General features: G+C 47.4%; 1 protein-coding gene across 3 annotated transcripts in view; it reads right to left on the bottom strand.

The window, feature by feature from the left end:
* The window catches only part of LOC142145032 (uncharacterized), a 93,277-nt gene that overhangs the window by 61,268 nt on the left and 9,303 nt on the right, over positions 1–22,706 (bottom strand). For all 3 annotated transcript variants that reach the window (XM_075204483.1, XM_075204485.1, XM_075204484.1), the window contains 3 exons: positions 2,958–3,098; positions 1,404–1,544; positions 793–981 (listed from right to left, as the gene is read on the bottom strand). In XM_075204483.1, coding sequence (XP_075060584.1) covers positions 793–981; positions 1,404–1,544; positions 2,958–3,098 — 471 coding nt within the window. The remainder of the gene's footprint in view (positions 1–792; positions 982–1,403; positions 1,545–2,957; positions 3,099–22,706) is intronic.

Genomic DNA, 22,706 nt, shown 5'->3' with positions numbered 1-22,706 from the left:
TTTAAATGTTTTTATTACATGTACTGTCCATTGTTTGTACTGTGTTCGGCGCTGCGGAAACCTTGTGGCGCCTTATAAATAAATAATAATAATAATAATTGGTTGAAGAGAGCATAGAAATTAACCTTCCTATATAAAATCATCGTGAAAAGTCAGTTTCTGGGGTGAAAAATGTCCAGAGACCGCCTCCAAACAGGGAACACGAAAAGAATGGAACCCCATGATCCGCCAGGCTCCTCCCACCAGAAAATGCCACGAATTCCATGTGTAAATTGGGTGCAAGTTGCTAAAGATTGGGCATATTTTCTTCCCAGCAGTCATGTGACAATATAAAATTGAACAAATGTGTTTTGCGCTGTACCTCTCTATTTGTGTCTGTAAACTATCCCTATTCTAGGCCTAGTAAAATATTTGGATGTCTGGGGGGCAGACAATTATTTCCTGGACTCCTAACTTCCTGACAGTTTAATTAAGACAAACTAATTAAGTTCATGTAAATTACACAAGATGTTTCATTAATTTGAATATGTCAAAGACGCGTTTGTCATCAATCAGGCTTGCACTGCGATGTTCTGGTACTTATGAGAGGAATCACTAGGGCAGCCATCTTGCCAGACTGGGCGCCTCAGAAGAGGTAATATTTCACAGAGAAATCTGGGAATAAATCTGCCAACTGCTATAACAGCGTTACTGAGAAGTGACTATTTCTGGGCCGGGTGATAACGGGATGGGGGTGTTTGTAGGAGGGTCGCAGTGTGGGTTTCACATGACGGGCAGTGTGACAGCTCTCACCTTCGCTCTCATCCAGATCTCCAGCTCATCCGCTTTCTTATTAAACTCCAGCAGAGCTTTAGCGCCACCAACTGTTTTGTTCTGATTGGTCGCAGTCTGTTTCAGCAGCTGCCATTGGTCCCTCAGTGTCTGGAGCTGTGTGCGGATAGAAGTGTTGGTGCTCTGACTCCTGGAGAGATGATCTCCCATCTGCATTGAGGAACATCAGATTGTGAGTACTTACCACACAGGGACGTCCGCCTGCTACACCCAGCTGGTGTGCCAACCAAGTCTCATAGTAGAAAATTGTGCTATTATTAATTTACTGCTGTACTAAACACAGTGTATACCATCTTTCTGCTGTGTCTGATGATCCAGTATACAGTAATCACCAGAGAACTTTGTGGCACCAGCAATTAGTGATAGGAGTGTTAGCTCTATGGATCAGGTTAAGTAGCCAGACTCTACAGATTGACTGCTTGAGACATGTGAATGATCACACCCAAAACAATCAACATGTGACCGGATGCAGCCAATGGGAAGCCGGGATATGGGATTAATAACAAGGTAGGAGGCACAGCAGATTTGTATAAACCAATAAGGGGGGGGGGGGGGGTTTATAATGTCCGCACCTGGCTCAGCCTCATTATTGTGCTCTCAAAGTCCGCAATGTCCCCCTGTAGAGATTGTGCCCCCCGGTCCCAGTCCTGCAGGGGGCAGATATCACACTGGTCGTTCAGGTCCTGGAGTTTACCCCGGACCCAGCTCTCAGCCTGCAAAAGACAAAGTGACACCGTGTGAGGACAGGAGCGTAAATGTCACACGAGCAGCATATACCACAAAGTAACAAATCACCAATACAAGAACGTCATCGCTACATTACACACAGATTGCACTCCTTACTGGCACAGGATTCACTTGTTACCCCTTTACTGACATACAGATTGCACTCCTTACTGACACACAGTATCCATGTGGCACCTCCTTGCTGACACAGAAAATGCACTCGTTACCTTCCTACTGACACACACAAGATCCACTGGTTACCTTACTGACACATGAGATCCACCTGGAGAGATCCCGTGTCCCGTGCTGTACTCTATATGTGTATTGCAGGAAGTTATCATGTCATTGGGAGCTGAGACAAGCAGGCAGAGACACACAGGCCATTGGGCCAGTGCCTGAGCCCCAGGCTGTGGATCCCGGGCCCTTACCTCCATAGAAACAAGGATCTAGTTACCACATACACAAGACTGGAGGAGTAAGGTTTCTCCCTGTCACTCAATGCCCCAAAGGCTGACCCTTCTTCAGTGTGTTCCAATGAGGTCAGCAGGGGGAAACCCTTCAGACATGGTTCCACACGTCTGCACAGCGACCCTGACGTTACTGCGTGGGGGTCCAGATGCAAATAGCGCCTCTAGTGGAACATGACAGAATACGTTTATCTGCCCCATGAAATAAATAAATATATAAAAATTATTTTTCTTTCATATTAAATTAGGATTCCTGAAAAGAGACAATTGGGACCATTCACAACCAGACGAGGCAGAGAGTCTAAATGGCGGAGTAAGCTGGAGATATAGAAGTAAATGATAATATATAGAAGTATACCATCATCCTCCATATTCATCCTACTAGGGCAGCACGTCAACCAGCTTAATGATAAAATACAGCCCCTGTTGGCGCCATGATGTCAGTGGCGCCATGATGTCAGTCTTTCATTGTCAATAGCCTACCATGCCATTGTGTTTGATTTGCATTTATAACCTGTCTATGTTTTCTAAACCCAATAAAAACTTATTTCATAAAAAAAAAAAAAATACAGCCCCTGCACCTTACCAGACTCTCCGCAGGGTACTCCCTGCCCTCTGAGTAACCATCCACCCTGCTCCCAGCAGATAGGGGGCACTGCTATTGTCACAAGACAAATAGTTATCATACGGACAGAGCTATACAGATCCTTTATTAGAAAAAATATTTCATTTATTACAATGATTAAAAGTTGTCAATTTCGCGTTAAAAATTTACTATTTGTAAAATAAGAATTATTGTTGTTATTAAAGTACAAATATCTTTAGCAGCGCTGTACAGAGCTGTACTCAAGAGCTTACAATCTAAATAATCAGCTATAAGGATTATTAAATAATGTGATAAAAGACAAACATATATTACCATACACAATATACCTGTTTTATATCCAGGTTGAGCTGAGCAATTAGAGAGTCATTCTCCAGAGAGGGTCTTCTGCCCCTGATCAGAGCACTTCCACTAGAGGGAGCTGTCTTCACACTGCTACTTTGGGTGGAATCACAAGGAGCTCTTGCATACTGCAATAAGAAATGTCAGCATGATTAATATCCCCAAACTAACAGAAACCGAATCTCCAGATGCTCCACCCTAAACTATCCCAAGACACCCTATCCCCAGAACCCCATCTCCAGACATCACATATCCAGAACCACATCTCCACACAGACAGTCCCGGTGTCCCCTGACTCTCAGGACACATGTAATATAGACAGTCCCAGTGTCCCCTCACTCTCAGGACACATGTAATACAGACAGTCCCGGTGTCCCCTGACTCTCAGGACACATGTAATACAGACAGTCCTGGAGTCCCCTCACTCTCAGGACACATGTAATATAGACAGTCCCGGTGTCCTCTCACTCTCAGGACACATGTAATACAGACAGTCCCTGTGTCCCCTCACTCTCAGGACACATGTAATATAGACAGTCCCAGTGTCCCCTCACTCTCAGGACACATGTAATATAGACAGTCCCAGTGTCCCCTCACTCTCAGGACACATGTAATACAGACAGTCCCGGTGTCCCCTCACTCTCAGAACACATGTAATACAGACAGTCCTGGAGTCCCCTCACTCTCAGGACACATGTAATATAGACAGTCCCAGTGTCCCCTCACTCTCAGGACGCATGTAATACAGACAGTCCCGATTTCTCTCACTCTTATATTTAATTTAAGCCATTAATGAGGGAAAACTGAGCAGCATTTTTGGAGAAAAATGTAAAATGTAATGAAAGAGGTGGCTATAAGGTGGTTGGAGGGTGGAGTTCCATGTGATGTTTACACTTTTGCACAGTGCGTCCTGGACGTATCTCTCTACACACCTAGGCGCACTCTGCTGTGAGCGGAGAGTAGGTTGGGCAGACAGGAGGTTCTGCAGTGTGTTCTAAGTGTGCTCATAATGGAGGCCCAGTAAGTAAATATATATTAGACAACCGCAGCCTCAGACATGTACCCCCAGCCAGTGGTGGATGGATCCTGTGAATCGTCCCCCCTAGCAGCACAAGCCTACCTTTAAATTGTGATCCAGACACTGATCAAAACAAGGAGGGGGTGTGGCCAATTGTGCACAAGGGGCAGGGCTAAACAGAGCCAGCCAATCGGAATGGAGAGGACATGTCTATGCTTCATCGACTCCCGTAAAAAATAAAGTCTATGTCCGCCCCTGTCCCCAGCTGTAGTGAGATGAGAGCAGAGTACAGCAACTAGGCCTCCTATATACTCAGTGCACACTGCACAGCCATCTGTCTGCCCGGCTTCATACCTTTAAGCTGGGTACACACTACAGAAAATTACTGCAGATGCAATTTCTCTAACAATTTTACCAATGACTGAAAGTCCCGATGAGCATCAGATTCACCTGTACACATCTACACGATTTACTGTCAGATCTGTGCTCTTTATCTCATAACCATCTGCTGACAAGATGGTGACTCTGTACACTGTACAGATATCTGCCTACGCTGCTGGTCGTGAGTGCACACACACTGCCACATTTCTCCCACATCGTTCCATCATTGATAGAGATTTTTAGACAGTTTATAAAACCAAATGTAACGATACGATGTGCTTTGGTACAATAAAAGATGATCGTGGGAGCGAATATGCTAATGCAATATCGAATCTAACAGTCATTTATCGTGTGATTGGCCTGATAGTTGGTTGAAAAACCTGTAGTGTGTACCAAGCTTTAAACCCTGGTATGATAGGAAGGTCATCATGATACTTGTGTAATGGCCGCGTATTTACTCCAGGTGGCGCTAGGGTGAATGGAGGGGGACACAGATAAAAAGAATACGGATAGATGGATGATTTCCCGCAAGGGGAAGCTGATACTGTACACTGGTTGTAGCCCATAGACCTAATGTTACATACAGCATGTAAAGGGTTACATTCCGAGACACAGACTTCCTGGGTGAGGTCAATCCGCTCCCAGTTTTTGACACAATAGAGGTTCTGTTATATCTAGTGCTAAGCATTGGAAAGGTCACAGGTCAGCCGCTCCCAAGTTATATGAAAGGAGTGGATTGATGGGTTGCTATATACTTGTATGAGATACAGGACATATGTATGGGAAGAGCACTGTCAGCTCAGAGTCTGATCCTTAAACGGAGGAAAAAGGAACTAACCTAAACTTTCATCCAAATCCTATTACTGTCCCTCCTTATCTTTCTTTTATACTCTCCCAGATTCTCTTTTCTAAACTTCAAATTCTATATCCTCATAATTCTAGTGCTCACACCTCTCTCATAAACACCCCTCAATTCTCTCACCCCACCCCCTAACTTGTAATGTTCACCCCTCCCTCTCACAAACACCCCTCAATTCTCTCACCCCACCCCCTAACTTCTAATGTTCACCCCTCCCTCTCACAAACACCTCTCAATTCTCTCACCCCAGCCCCCTAACTTGTAATGTTCACCCCTCCCTCTCATAAACACCCCTCAATTCTCTCACCCCACCCCCTAACTTCTAATGTTCACCCCTCCCTCTCACAAACACCCCTCAATTCTCTCACCCCACCCCCTAACTTGTAATGTTCACCCCTCCCTCTCACAAACACCCCTCAATTCTCTCACCCCAGCCCTCTAACTTGTAATGTTCACCCCTCCCTCTCACAAACACCCCTCAATTCTCTCACCCCAGCCCTCTAACTTGTAATGTTCACCCCTCCCTCTCATAAACACCCCTCAATTCTCTCACCCCACCCCCTAACTTCTAATGTTCACCCCTCCCTCTCACAAACACCCCTCAATTCTCTCACCCCACCCCTAACTTCTAATGTTCACCCCTCCCTCTCACAAACACCCCTCAATTCTCTCACCCCCCTAACTTGTAATGTTCACCCTTCCCTCTCACAAACACCCCTCAATTCTCTCACCCCAACCCCCTAACTTGTAATGTTCACCCTTCCCTCTCACAAACACCCCTCAATTCTCTCACCCCCCTAACTTGTAATGTTCACCCTTCCCTCTCACAAACACCCCTCAATTCTCTCACCCCAGCCCCCTAACTTGTAATGTTCACCCCTCCCTCTCACAAACACCCCTCAATTCTCTCACCCCAGCCCCCTAACTTGTAATGTTCACCCCTCCCTCTCACAAACACCCCTCAATTCTTTCTCCCCAACCCCCTAACTTGTAATGTTCACCCCTCCCTCTCACAAACACCCCTCAATTCTCTCACCCCCCTAACTTGTAATGTTCACCCTTCCCTCTCACAAACACCCCTCAATTCTCTCACCCCAGCCCCCTAACTTGTAATGTTCACCCCTCCCTCTCATAAACACTCCTAAATTCTCTCACCCCACCCCCTAACTTCTAATGTTCACCCCTCCCTCTCATAAACACCCCTCAATTCTCTCACCCCAGCCCCCTAACTTGTAATGTTCACCCCTCCCTCTCACAAACACCCCTCAATTCTTTCTCCCCAACCCCCTAACTTGTAATGTTCACCCCTCCCTCTCACAAACACCCCTCAATTCTCTCACCCCAGCCCCCTAACTTGTAATGTTCACCCCTCCCTCTCACAAACACCCCTCAATTCTCTCACCCCAGCCCCCTAACTTGTAATGTTCACCCCTCCCTCTCACAAACACCCCTCAATTCTCTCACCCCACCCCCTAACTTGTAATGTTCACCCCTCCCTCTCACAAACACCCCTCAATTCTCTCACCCCACCCCCTAACTTCTAATGTTCACCCCTCCCTCTCACATACACCCCTCAATTCTTTCTCCCCAACCCCCTAACTTGTAATGTTCACCCCTCCCTCTCACAAACACCCCTCAATTCTCTCACCCCAGCCCCCTAACTTGTAATGTTCACCCCTCCCTCTCACAAACACCTCTCAATTCTTTCTCCCCAGCCCCCTAACTTCTAATGTTCACCCCTCCCTCTCACAAACACCCCTCAATTCTCTCACCCCACCCCCCTAACTTGTAATGTTCACCCCTCCCTCTCACAAACACCCCTCAATTCTCTCACCCCAGCCCCCTAACATGTAATGTTCACCCCTCCCTCTCACAAACACCCCTCAATTCTCTCACCCCACCCCCCTAACTTGTAATGTTCACCCCTCCCTCTCACAAACACCCCTCAATTCTCTCACCCCAGCCCCCTAACTTGTAATGTTCACCCTTCCCTCTCACAAACACTCCTAAATTCTCTCACCCCACCCCCTAACTTCTAATGTTCACCCCTCCCTCTCACAAACACCCCTCAATTCTCTCACCCAGCCCCCTAACTTGTAATGTTCACCCCTCCCTCTCACAAACACCCCTCAATTCTCTCACCCCAGCCCCCTAACTTGTAATGTTCACCCCTCCCTCTCACAAACACCCCTCAATTCTTTCTCCCCAACCCCCTAACTTGTAATGTTCACCCCTCCCTCTCACAAACACCCCTCAATTCTTTCTCCCCAACCCCCTAACTTGTAATGTTCACCCTTCCCTCTCACAAACACCCCTCAATTCTCTCACCCCAGCCCCCTAACTTGTAATGTTCACCCCTCCCTCTCACAAACACCCCTCAATTTTTTCACCCCAGCCCCCTAACTTGTAATGTTCACCCCTCCCTCTCACAAACACCCCTCAATTCTTTCTCCCCAACCCCCTAACTTCTAGTGTTCGACCCTCTCTCTCACCAACATCTGTCAATTCTTTCATCCCACCCATCTCTTCTAATGCTCCCCCAAATCTCTATCTCCCCTCCACTACTAATCCTCTCCCCTCTAGTTCTACCTAGAACTATCTACAGACCAGTTATATACTCAGTCCTCATCACAACAGCTTCAGTCCCCCACTTCTTACTTCCTCCCCTACTTTCTTCTAACCCTCTCACCGGCAATTTCTAAATCTTGACTTTATTAACTAACTTCTTTCTTCCCCACCTTCCAGAGCCCTCTGTGCTTATATTACATCCCTTTGTGTTCCCCAAAATACTGCAAACCATAAAACATGCCTGATATACATGAGGTTACACCTGACTTTTCTATCAAACTGCAAAAGATAAAGAGTCTGATTCATTAAGGAGAACAAGCTAAAAAAAGGAGCACATTTTCTCCTGGAACAACCATGTTAGAATTCAAGGGGTGCAAATTAGTTTATTATTCTGTACAAGATAAATACTGGCTGGTTGTAGCACACAAATATTTGATAGTTTTATTTTTACACTGACATTTAAAGCTGATCTAGGACATGTCCTACCCCAAGTATAAATTTGTCCCCACATTTAAATTTAACACCCCTCCAATGGAACATGGATTTGCCAAGGAGCAAAGTTACTCCTATTTTTTGCTAAATGACCAGGCCCACAGTGTCTGCTCCATCCAGAACAGAACCATTCAGCTAAGGGAATAAGTCATCGGACATGGGCACACATATAATCAGTGTGACTCCCCTCATAGACCTAGATAGGGGAATCTTCTGGATTTACTGTATCCCTGATGGAATTTGAGACTTTGGTGAATAACCTCCGTCCCCCACAGACACGATTCCTCTCTTTATAAAGCTGGAATAAAGAGGAAACACTGATGTCACAAGTGGATGTGCTGGAAACATCCTAATATTGTGTCATCAACCATTTGTGTATTCCCACATTCTCACACCAATCCATGGCAGACTACTGTCCCATTTACCCCACACCTGGGATCATAATTACATTAAATGTAGTAGGCCGTGCAGTTCCTTAATATCAATGTATAATAGTTTATAACATTAACCCGTTACCTGCCACAGGACGTCCCAGTGAGGTAAGTCACATGGGCGATGGATGAACCAAACGGTAATCCGAACACTGCTTTATACTCTTACCAAGGCCTGTTACAGAGTCTCATTCATTAAACATGGGTGTATTTTTTAAAAGCATGACCCCGATTTATTATGCCAAGTCTGTACATAAGGAATTATGACGTTAATTATAATGTAAAAGACAAGGAATTAGTAAACTGTGGAGTTTATTGTGTGTCACAGTCACCCTAAAATTCATCCTAGGCTTTGACCACGGGGGTTCAGCCGGAAACCTTAATAATTCCCATTATCACATGTACAAGAGAGAATCGTTCAACGGTCTCCTATAACCAGCAGGTCCCATATTACATTACAGCCGGAGTCCAACAAGGAATACACAAATACTATGTATGACACAAAGGGTTATCTGAAAATGTCCAGTAGGAAATTTATCATATAAATATGTACCTCATGTGTCAATTGTTACACAAACCGTTTCTTCTATTGTTTCCATATCTATCTACGATGCATGAAATATGACAATATAGTGTATATATTATAGGAGGGAGTATGCAGTAAAATGCACCAGCAAATAGGAGAAAGAAATATTTAGTAATGTGATCAGCTTATGAGACATTACTGCTGCTAGGGAGCACGAACTTACTGTTTGATAAAGTTGTGTTTAGTTTGAAGCAGTGATTTGGAGGGAGTTGTCATGGTAACAGCAGGTGAGGGCAGTGACAGACGTACATACAGCCTGTGTCACACAGGACAGCAGCCATCTTCTGTCTGGGCGGGGAACCAGCTGCCTCTGTTGTATCCTGAGATTGGATCTCCTCAGAGGAAGGACATAAGTTAAGTGGCTCCTTTATCAATATCCTGCTAGTTAGGTTACTTTAATGCTGTAAATCACTATCCATAACTTATATATTACTAGTTACACAAATCATTGTGAAGCGTGAGGTATAAGTTACTTCATAAGGAATTGTTATGAATAGGAATTAATGTTAATATTAGAGAGATGCGATTTTGTAAAGATTTTAAGTATACTATAGTTCATATTATTGTTGCTGGGATATTACCCAATTTAAAGTAAAAGGTGTCATATTGATAAATATATTTTATATTTAATAATATAATTTAAGTAACCAACAAACATATAGATAGGTCTGTGTGATACAGTGACAAGATATACACCCCCCCAGTCTGTGTGATACAGTGACAAGATATACACCCCCCCCCCCGGTCTGTGTGATACAGTGACAAGATATACACCCCCCCCCCCCCTGGTCTGTGTGATACAGTGACAAGATATACACCCCCCCCCCCCCTGGTCTGTGTGATAAAGTGACAAGATATACACCCCCCCCCCCCCCCCCCTGGTCTGTGTGATACAGTGACAAGATATACACCCCCCCCCTGGTCTGTGTGATACAGTGACAAGGAATACACCCCCCCCCTGGTCTGTGTGATACAGTGACAAGGAAAACACCCCCCCCCCCCGGTCTGTGTGATACAGTGACAAGGAAAACACCCCCCCCCTGGTCTGTGTGATACAGTGACAAGATATACACCCCCCCCCCTGGTCTGTGTGATACAGTGACAAGATATACACCCGCCACCCCTGGTCTGTGTGATACAGTGACAAGGAAAACACCCCCCCCCCCCCGGTCTGTGTGATACAGTGACAAGGAAAACACCCCCCCCCCTGGTCTGTGTGATACAGTGACAAGGAAAACACCCCCCCCCCCCCCGGTCTGTGTGATACAGTGACAAGGAAAACACCCCCCCCCTGGTCTGTGTGATACAGTGACAAGATATACACCCCCCCCCCCCTGGTCTGTGTGATACAGTGACAAGATATACACCCCCCCCCCCCTGGTCTGTGTGATACAGTGACAAGGAATACACCCCCCCCCCCCGGTCTGTGTGATACAGTGACAAGGAATACACCCCCCCCCCCCCCCGGTCTGTGTGATACAGTGACAAGGAATACACCCGCCACCCCTGGTCTGTGTGATACAGTGACAAGGAATACACCCGCCACCCCTGGTCTGTGTGATACAGTGACAAGGAATACACCCGCCACCCCTGGTCTGTGTGATACAGTGAAAGGGAATATACCTGCCACCCCTGGTCTGGGTGATACAGTGTTAAGGAATACATCCGCCCCCCCTGGTCTGTGTGATACAGTAACAAGGAATACACCTGCCACCCCTGGTCTGTGTGATACAGTGACAAGGAATACACCCGCCACCCCTGGTCTGTGTGATACAGTGACAAGGAATACACCTGCCACCCCTGGTCTGTGTGATACAGTAACAAGGAATACACCTGCTACCCCTGATCTGTGTGATACATTGACAAGGAATACAATCGCCACACCTGGTCTGTGTGATACAGTGACAAGAAATACACTTACCACCCCTGGTCTGTGTGATACAGTGACAAGGAATACACCTGCTACCCCTGATCTGTGTGATACAGTGACAAGGAATACACCCGCCACCCCTGGTCTGTGTGATACAGTGACAAGGAATACAACCGCCACCCCTGGTCTGTGTGATACAGTGACAAGGAATACAACCGCCACCCCTGATCTGTGTGATACAGTGACAAGGAATACACCCGGCCCCCCTGGTCTGTGTGATACAGTGACAAGATATACACCCCCCCCCCCCCGGTCTGTGTGATACAGTGACAAGATATACCCCCCCCCCCCCCCCCCAGTCTGTGTGATACAGTGACAAGGAATACACCCCCCCCCTGGTCTGTGTGATACAGTGACAAGATATACACCCCCCCCCCCCTGGTCTGTGTGATACAGTGACAAGATATACACCCCCCCCCCCCCTGGTCTGTGTGATACAGTGACAAGATATACACCCCCCCCCCCCCTGGTCTGTGTGATACAGTGACAAGATATACACCCCCCCCCCCTGGTCTGTGTGATACAGTGACAAGATATACACCCCCCCCCCCCTGGTCTGTGTGATACAGTGACAAGATATACACCCCCCCCCCCTGGTCTGTGTGATACAGTGACAAGATATACACCCCCCCCCCCCCCCTGGTCTGTGTGATACAGTGACAAGATATACACCCCCCCCCTGGTCTGTGTGATACAGTGACAAGGAATACACCCCCCCCCTGGTCTGTGTGATACAGTGACAAGATATACACCCCCCCCCCTGGTCTGTGTGATACAGTGACAAGATATACACCCCCCCCCCCTGGTCTGTGTGATACAGTGACAAGGAAAACACCCCCCCCCCCCCCGGTCTGTGTGATACAGTGACAAGGAAAACACCCCCCCCCTGGTCTGTGTGATACAGTGACAAGATATACACCCCCCCCCCCTGGTCTGTGTGATACAGTGACAAGATATACACCCCCCCCCCCTGGTCTGTGTGATACAGTGACAAGGAATACACCCCCCCCCGGTCTGTGTGATACAGTGACAAGGAATACACCCCCCCCCCCCGGTCTGTGTGATACAGTGACAAGGAATACACCCGCCACCCCTGGTCTGTGTGATACAGTGACAAGGAATACACCCGCCACCCCTGGTCTGTGTGATACAGTGACAAGGAATACACCCGCCACCCCTGGTCTGTGTGATACAGTGAAAGGGAATATACCTGCCACCCCTGGTCTGGGTGATACAGTGTTAAGGAATACATCCGCCCCCCCTGGTCTGTGTGATACAGTAACAAGGAATACACCTGCCACTCCTGGTCTGTGTGATACAGTGACAAGGAATACACCCGCCACCCCTGGTCTGTGTGATACAGTGACAAGGAATACACCTGCCACCCCTGGTCTGTGTGATACAGTAACAAGGAATACACCTGCTACCCCTGATCTGTGTGATACATTGACAAGGAATACAATCGCCACACCTGGTCTGTGTGATACAGTGACAAGAAATACACTTACCACCCCTGGTCTGTGTGATACAGTGACAAGGAATACACCTGCTACCCCTGATCTGTGTGATACAGTGACAAGGAATACACCCGCCACCCCTGGTCTGTGTGATACAGTGACAAGGAATACAACCGCCACCCCTGGTCTGTGTGATACAGTGACAAGGAATACAACCGCCACCCCTGATCTGTGTGATACAGTGACAAGGAATACACCAGGCCCCCCTTGTCTGTGTGATACAGTGACAAGGAATACACCCGGCCCCCCTGGTCTGTGTGATACAGTGACAAGGAATACAACCGCCACCCCTGGTCTGTGTGATACAGTGACAAGGAATACATCCGCCCCCCCTGATCTGTGTGATACAGTGACAAGGAATACACCTGCTACCCCTGATCTGTGTGATACAGTGACAAGGAATACACCTGCTACCCCTGATCTGTGTGATACAGTGACAAGGAATACACCTGCTACCCCATGTCTGGGTGATACAGTGACAAGGAATACACCCGCCACCCCTGGTGTTTGTGATACAGTGACAAGGAATACACCTGCCACCCTTGGTGTGTGTGATACAGTAACAAGGAATACACCCGCCACCCCTGGTCTGTGTGATACAGTGACAAGGAATACACCTGCTACCCCTGATCTGTGTGATACATTGACAAGGAATACAATCGCCACACCTGGTCTGTGTGATACAATGACAAGTAATACACCTGACGCCCTAGTCAGTGTGATACAGTGACAAGAAATACACTTACCACCCCTGGTCTGTGTGATACAGTGACAAGGAATACACCTGCTACCCCTGATCTGTGTGATACATTGACAAGGAATACAATCGCCACCCCTGGTCTGTGTGATACAGTGACAAGGAATACACCTGCTACCCCTGATCTGTGTGATACAGTGACAAGGAATACACCCGCCACCCCTGGTCTGTGTGATACAGTGAAAGGGAATATACCTGCCACCCCTGGTCTGGGTGATACAGTGTTAAGGAATACATCCGCCCCCCCTGGTCTGTGTGATACAGTAACAAGGAATACACCTGCCACCCCTGGTCTGTGTGATACAGTGACAAGGAATACACCTGCCACCCCTGGTCTGTGTGATACAGTAACAAGGAATACACCTGCTACCCCTGATCTGTGTGATACATTGACAAGGAATACAATCGCCACACCTGGTCTGTGTGATACAGTGACAAGTAATACACCTGACGCCCCTAGTCAGTGTGATACAGTGACAAGGAATACACTTACCACCCCTGGTCTGTGTGATACAGTGACAAGGAATACACCTGCTACCCCTGATCTGTGTGATACAGTGACAAGGAATACACCCGCCACCCCTGGTCTGTGTGATACAGTGACAAGGAATACAACCGCCACCCCTGGTCTGTGTGATACAGTGACAAGGAATACAACCGCCACCCCTGATCTGTGTGATACAGTGACAAGGAATACACCAGGCCCCCCTTGTCTGTGTGATACAGTGACAAGGAATACAACCGCCACCCCTGGTCTGTGTGATACAGTGACAAGGAATACAACCGCCACCCCTGGTCTGTGTGATACAGTGACAAGGAATACAACCGCCACCCCTGGTCTGTGTGATACAGTAACAAGGAATACACCTGCTACCCCTGATCTGTGTGATACATTGACAAGGAATACAATCGCCACCCCTGGTCTGTGTGATACAGTGACAAGGAATACACCTGCTACCCCTGATCTGTGTGATACAGTGACAAGGAATACACCCGCCACCCCTGGTCTGTGTGATACAGTGACAAGGAATACACCCGCCACCCCTGGTGTGTGTGATACAGTGACAAGGAATACACCCGCCACCCCTGGTCTGTGTGATACAGTGACAAGGAATACACCTGCTACCCCTGGTCTGGGTGATACAGTGACAAGGAATACACCCACTACCCCATGTCTGGGTGATACAGTGACAAGGAATACACCCGCCACCCCTGGTGTTTGTGATACAGTGACAAGGAATACACCTGCCACCCCTGGTGTGTGTGATACAGTGACAAGGAATACACCCGCCACCCCTGGTCTGTGTGATACAGTGAAAGGGAATATACCTGCCACCCCTGGTCTGGGTGATACAGTGACAAGGAATACATCCGCCCCCCCCTGGTCTGTGTGATACAGTGACAAGGAATACACCTGCTACCCCTGATCTGTGTGATACAGTGACAAGGAATACACCCGCCACCCCTGGTGTGTGTGATACAGTGACAAGGAATACACCCGCCACCCCTGGTGTGTGTGATACAGTGACAAGGAATACACCCGCCACCCCTGGTGTGTGTGATACAGTGACAAGGAATACACCCGCCACCCCTGGTGTGTGTGATACAGTGACAAGGAATACACCCGCCACCCCTGGTCTGTGTGATACAGTGACAAGGAATACACCCGCCACCCCTGGTCTGTGTGATACAGTGAAAGGGAATATACCTGCCACCCCTGGTCTGTGTGATACAGTGACAAGGAATACACCCGCCACCCCTGGTGTGTGTGATACAGTGACAAGATATACACCCCCCCGGTCTGTGTGATACAGTGACAAGATATACACCCCCCCCGGTCTGTGTGATACAGTGACAAGATATACACCCCCCCGGTCTGTGTGATACAGTGACAAGATATACACCCCCCCGGTCTGTGTGATACAGTGACAAGATATACACCCGCCCCCCCGGTCTGTGTGATACAGTGACAAGATATACACCCGCCCCCCCGGTCTGTGTGATACAGTGACAAGATATACACCCGCCCCCCCGGTCTGTGTGATACAGTGACAAGATATACACCCCCCCCCCCCCGGTCTGTGTGATACAGTGACAAGATATACACCCCCCCCGGTCTGTGTGATACAGTGACAAGATATACACCCCCCCCGGTCTGTGTGATACAGTGACAAGGAAAACACTCGACACCCCCTGGTCTGTGTGATAAAGTGACAAGGAAAACACCCGCTACCCCTGGTGTGTGTGATACAGTAACAAGGAATACACCTGCCACCCCTGGTCTGTGTGATACAGTGACAAGGAATACACCCGCCACCCCTGGTGTGTGTGATACAGTGACAAGGAATACACCTGCTACCCCTGATCTGTGTGATACAGTGACAAGGAATACACCCGCCACCCCTTGATCTGTGTGATACAGTGACAAGGAATACACCCGCCCCCCCGGTCTGTGTGATACAGTGACAAGGAAAACACCCGCCCCCCCGGTCTGTGTGATACAGTGACAAGGAATACACCTGCCACCCCTGGTCTGTGTGATACAGTGACAAGGAATACACCCGCCACCCCTGGTCTGTGTGATACAGTGACAAGGAATACACCCGCCACCCCTGGTCTGTGTGATACAGTGACAAGGAATACACCCGCCACCCCTGGTCTGTGTGATACAGTGACAAGGAATACACCCGCCACCCCTGGTCTGTGTGATACAGTGACAAGGAATACACCCGCCCCCCCTGGTCTGTGTGATACAGTGACAAGGAATACACCTGCTACCCCTGATCTGTGTGATACAGTGACAAGGAATACATCCGCCCCCCCTGGTCTGTGTGATACAGTGACAAGGAATACACCCGCCACCCCTGGTCTGTGTGATACAGTGACAAGGAATACACCCGCCACCCCTGATCTGTGTGATACAGTGACAAGGAATACACCGGCCACCCCTGGTCTGTGTGATACAGTGACAAGGAATACACCCGCCACCCCTGATCTGTGTGATACAGTGACAAGGAATACACCCGCCACCCCTGGTCTGTGTGATACAGTGACAAGGAATACACCCGGCCCCCCTGGTCTGTGTGATACAGTGACAAGGAATACACCTGCTACCCCTGATCTGTGTGATACAGTGACAAGGAATACACCAGGCCCCCCTGGTCTGGGTGATACAGTGACAAGGAATACACCCGGCCCCCCTGGTCTGGGTGATACAGTGACAAGGAATACACCCCCCCCCCCGGTCTGTGTGATACAGTGACAAGGAAAACACCCGCCCCCCCGGTCTGTGTGATACAGTGACAAGGAATACACCTGCCACCCCTGGTCTGTGTGATACAGTGACAAGGAATACACCCGCCACCCCTGGTCTGTGTGATACAGTGACAAGGAATACACCCGCCACCCCTGGTCTGTGTGATACAGTGACAAGGAATACACCCGCCACCCCTGGTCTGTGTGATACAGTGACAAGGAATACACCCGCCACCCCTGGTCTGTGTGATACAGTGACAAGGAATACACCCGCCCCCCCTGGTCTGTGTGATACAGTGACAAGGAATACACCTGCTACCCCTGATCTGTGTGATACAGTGACAAGGAATACATCCGCCCCCCCTGGTCTGTGTGATACAGTGACAAGGAATACACCCGCCACCCCTGGTCTGTGTGATACAGTGACAAGGAATACACCCGCCACCCCTGATCTGTGTGATACAGTGACAAGGAATACACCGGCCACCCCTGGTCTGTGTGATACAGTGACAAGGAATACACCCGCCACCCCTGATCTGTGTGATACAGTGACAAGGAATACACCCGCCACCCCTGGTCTGTGTGATACAGTGACAAGGAATACACCCGGCCCCCCTGGTCTGTGTGATACAGTGACAAGGAATACACCTGCTACCCCTGATCTGTGTGATACAGTGACAAGGAATACACCAGGCCCCCCTGGTCTGGGTGATACAGTGACAAGGAATACACCCGGCCCCCCTGGTCTGGGTGATACAGTGACAAGGAATACACCCCCCCCCCCCCCTGGTCTGTGTGATACAGTGACAAGGAATACACCCCCCCCCCCCCCCCCCCCCCCCTGGTCTGTGTGATACAGTGACAAGGAATACACCCCCCCTGGTCTGGGTGATACAGTGACAAGGAATACACCCGCCACCCCTGGTCTGTGTGATACAGTGACAAGGAATACACCCGCCACCCCTGGTCTGTGTGACACAGTGACAAGATATACACCCGCCACCCCTGGTCTGTGTGATACAGTGACAAGGAATACACCCGCCACCCCTGGTCTGTGTGATATAGTGATCAGCGATATATCAATAGACGAAGGGTAATATAGTAAAATGCTTCAGAGAAGATAACCAAATAAGGGTTAATATTGATTGATTTAAGAGAGGCATCAGATGTGTGGTGACTGAATAATGGTTGTACGAAGAAATTGAAGAAACAGGAGATCAATGGTAAAATCAAACTAAATTTTTTATTACTGGAGCAGCTGAACAGGATATTTCAGCAGATACAATGTATTTACAGACAAGTCGCCTGTTTCATCTCTCCTTTATTCCATTAAAATAACTACTGTACAAAATGTAAAACATTATCATAAAAATAAATCTAAAATATAATTTTATCATTTTCTGCAAGACAGCAAACATACAGATAACATACTGGCCCACAGAGCTTACAATCAATTATTAAATTGGAAAATTTGGATGAGATTGTGTTTAGGACTCTTGGGGGTAAATGTATTAAGCATCGGTTTCTGGAAGTAATCGCTTACAAACTGATGCTTCGAACATTTACCCCCTGGAGTGTATATCTACAACCGACTGCAATGCTCTGAAATATGTTGTTCAGTAATAATTCACCCCAGCTATATATCTGGCCGAAGAGGGACAGTTATAAAAAGAGAAGCAACATCTGTAAATCCAGATAACAGTCATAACATTGGGGGCGTAGCTATGACGTGTGACATATATTCATGATGTCACTGGCTGTGTGGTCAAGAAATGTAATATACAGCTGGACAATTATATCATGTCATCAGGGCGTGGCTCTAAGGTGTAACATGTAGGGGTGGCTGACTGGCATCATGCAAATAACAGGGTACACACAGACTCAGAGTTATGTGAATAAATGTATCTGTATCATCATCATTATTTATATAGCGCCTGATAATTCCGTAGCGCTTTACAATTGGGATCTGTATCTCGCACTACGACCATAAGCAGGATGCTGCACATGTCCTAGCGGAGGGTTGGAGATTGGGGGGCTTTATACACTAATAAATAACAATGAAGTTCCTGCTCTGGCTCCGGCCTGCCACAGGAAAATCGGGCTCTGGGGAATGTTTCTCGGCGCTGCTCCCCACTTCCTTCCCTGTGTGATGGGGGATCAGGGAGGGAGAGATTCCATCCATCAGAGTGTGTCAGCTTTGCCTATGACCTCATCCCCATGGCTGCCCGCCAGCTCACAATTAACCCTTCTCCGTCCATCCTCCCCAGTATGAGTCATTAACTCTTATGCTGCCAGAAGATTTGTGATGTGCAACAACTTCAACACATGTCACAACACACAACGCCTTTAGATCACCCACCCCACAACTTCATCTATGTGTCCACCAGGACTACTAGCACTTTTTTCTAACTTCACCTCACCCAACACAGGGTGATATATTGCATATGAACTGAAGATTCTGCACAAAGGTCTGACACTGATAACGTGATGTAACACTGCAATCTTGTCATTCAGCCTGAATGCTGTAAAATTAGATCTGTTTGATCACTTGTCAGCAGGATCAGATTGTACAGATCCAGTTGATTTGTGACTGGTTGTGGGTCTCATGCAATGTGATCATCTTATGTCTGCATACACACACTGCTTTAATGGTGTGTGTCACCAGTGTAATGGGCCTATTTATGAATGGGAGCATATGCCCCATCTTCAGATGGCATTAGCCATTGTGGTCAAGCCATTGTGGAGTTTGCTAAATTGGCCCAGACCACAGTCCCCATTGAGAATTATGGGGACTGCGGTTTAACGTGAAACTTAGCTTAAAGTTGGAGATATCTATGACATCTCCTTTGTTTTGATAAAAAAAATGTAAGTCATAAAATGTCTAAACCATGCGGAAAAAGCTGTTTCTACATGGTTTGTGGCTTAAAAAATTGGCCCCTAAGAGAGATACCAAGATGGAAGTTGATAAAAAAAAAAAGACTTGGGGATAGGAGGGATAAAGGGATAGGATAATGAGAGAGCGGGATAGGAGGGATACAGAGATAGGATAATGAGAGACCGGGATAGGAGGGATACAGAGATAGGATAATGAGAGACCGGGATAGGAGGGATAAAGAGATAGGATAATGAGAGACCGGGATAGGAGGGATACAGAGATAGGATAATGAGAGACCGGGATAGGAGGGATACAGAGATAGGATAATGAGAGACCGGGATAGGAGGGATAAAGAGATAGGATAATGAGAGACCGGGATAGGAGGGATAAAGAGTTAGGATAATGAGAGACCGGGATAGGAGGGATAAAGAGTTAGGATAATGAGAGACCGGGATAGGAGGGATAAAGAGATAGGATAATGAGAGAGCGGGATAGGAGGGATAAAGAGATAGGATAATGAGAGACCGGGATAGGAGGGATAAAGAGATAGGATAATGAGAGAGCGGGATAGGAGGGATAAAGAGATAGGATAATGAGAGAGCGGGATAGGAGGGATAAAGAGATAGGATAATGAGAGAGCGGGATAGGAGGGATAAAGAGATAGGATAATGAGAGAGCGGGATAGGAGGGATAAAGAGATAGGATAATGAGAGAGCGGGATAGGAGGGATAAAGAGATAGGATAATGAGAGAGCGGGATAGGAGGGATACAGAGATAGGATAATGAGAGAGCGGGATAGGAGGAATACAGAGATAGGATAATGAGAGAGAGGGATAGGAGGGATAAAGAGATAGGATAATGAGAGACCGGGATAGGAGGGATACAGAGATAGGATAATGAGAGACCGGGATAGGAGGGATAAAGAGATAGGATAATGAGAGACCGGGATAGGAGGGATACAGAGATAGGATAATGAGAGACTGGGATAGGAGGGATACAGAGATAGGATAATGAGAGACCGGGATAGGAGGGATACAGAGATAGGATAATGAGAGACCGGGATAGGAGGGATAAAGAGTTAGGATAATGAGAGACCGGGATAGGAGGGATAAAGAGTTAGGATAATGAGAGAGAGGGATAGGAGGGATAAAGAGATAGGATAATGAGAGAGCGGGATAGGAGGGATAAAGAGAGGATAATGAGAGAGCGGGATAGGAGGGATAAAGAGAGGATAATGAGAGACCGGGATAGGAGGGATAAAGAGATAGGATAATGAGAGAGAGGGATAGGAGGGATAAAGAGATAAGATAATGAGAGACCAGGATAGGAGGGATACAGAGATCGGATTATGAGAGACCAGGATAGGATGGATACAGAGATATGATAATAGGAGAGCAGCATAGGAGGGATACAAAGATAGGATAATGAGAGACCGGGATAGGAGGGATACAAAGATAGGTTAAAGAGAGACCAGGATAGGAGGGATAAAGAGATAGGATAATGAGAGAGAGGGATAGGAGGGATAAAGAGATAAGATAATGAGAGACCGGGATAGGAGGGTTACAGAGATAGGATAATGAGAGACCGGGATAGGAGGGATACAGAGATAGGATAATAGGAGAGCAGCATAGAAGAGATACTGAGATAGGATAATAAGAGACCAGGATAGGAGGGATACAGAGATCGGATTATGAGAGACCAGGATAGGATGGATACAGAGATATGATAATAGGAGAGCAGCATAGGAGGGATACAAAGATAGGATAATGAGAGACCGGGATAGGAGGGATACAAAGATAGGTTAAAGAGAGACCAGGATAGGAGGGATAAAGAGATAGGATAATGAGAGAGAGGGATAGGAGGGATAAAGAGATAGGATAATGAGAGAGCGGGATAGGAGGGATAAAGAGAGGATAATGAGAGAGCGGGATAGGAGGGATAAAGAGAGGATAATGAGAGACCGGGATAGGAGGGATAAAGAGATAGGATAATGAGAGAGAGGGATAGGAGGGATAAAGAGATAAGATAATGAGAGACCGGGATAGGAGGGTTACAGAGATAGGATAATGAGAGACCGGGATAGGAGGGATACAGAGATAGGATAATAGGAGAGCAGCATAGAAGAGATACTGAGATAGGATAATAAGAGACCAGGATAGGAGGGATACAGAGATCGGATTATGAGAGACCAGGATAGGATGGATACAGAGATATGATAATAGGAGAGCAGCATAGGAGGGATACAGAGACAGGACGAGAGAGCGGGATAGGAGGGATACAAAGATAGGATAATGAGAGACCGGGATAGGAGGGATACAGAGATAGGATAATGAGAGACCGGGATAGGAGGGATAAAGAGATAGGATAATAAAAGAATAGGAGGGATACAGATAAAGGATAACGAGAGAACAGGATAGGACAGGGTTTCCCAGTCCTCAGGGCTCCCCAACAGTGCAGGTTTTCTGGATCACATCTAACATAATTAGGACCACCTGTGGATCTCTTACAATGTGTCAGTCAGTAATGAATACACCTGTGCTCCAGCAAGGAGATATGGAAAACCTGCACTGTTGGGGAGCCCTGAGGACTGGGTTTGGGAAACCCTGGGATAGGAGATATAGGGGATATACAGAGATAGGATAATGAGAGACCAGGATAGGAGGGATACAGATATAGGCTGAGAGAGCAGGATAGGAGGGGTACAGACATAGGATAATAAGAGAGCAGGATAGGAGGGATACAGAGATCGGATTATGAGAGACCAGGATAGGAGGGATACAGAGATAGGATCAGAGAGCAGGATAGGAGGGATACAGAGATCGGATTATGAGAGACCAGGATAGGAGGGATACAGAGATAGGATAATAAAAAAATAGGAGGGATACAGATAAAGGATAAGGAGAGAACAGGATAGGAGATATACAGAGATAGGATAATGAGAGACCAGGATAGGAGGGATACAGAGACCGGTCGGGATGAGAGGGATTCAGAGACCGGTTGGGATAAGAGTATTATACAGATAATGGCTATCTGGGTTATATTAGGCTATATATGGTAACCGTGTGTC

This window comes from Mixophyes fleayi, chromosome 3 (assembly GCF_038048845.1).
Source record: "Mixophyes fleayi isolate aMixFle1 chromosome 3, aMixFle1.hap1, whole genome shotgun sequence".
NCBI classification, from domain to species: Eukaryota; Metazoa; Chordata; class Amphibia; order Anura; family Limnodynastidae; genus Mixophyes; species Mixophyes fleayi.
The sequence above is the reverse complement of the archived record's forward strand: the minus strand, read 5'-3'. Positions and strand labels throughout refer to the sequence as shown.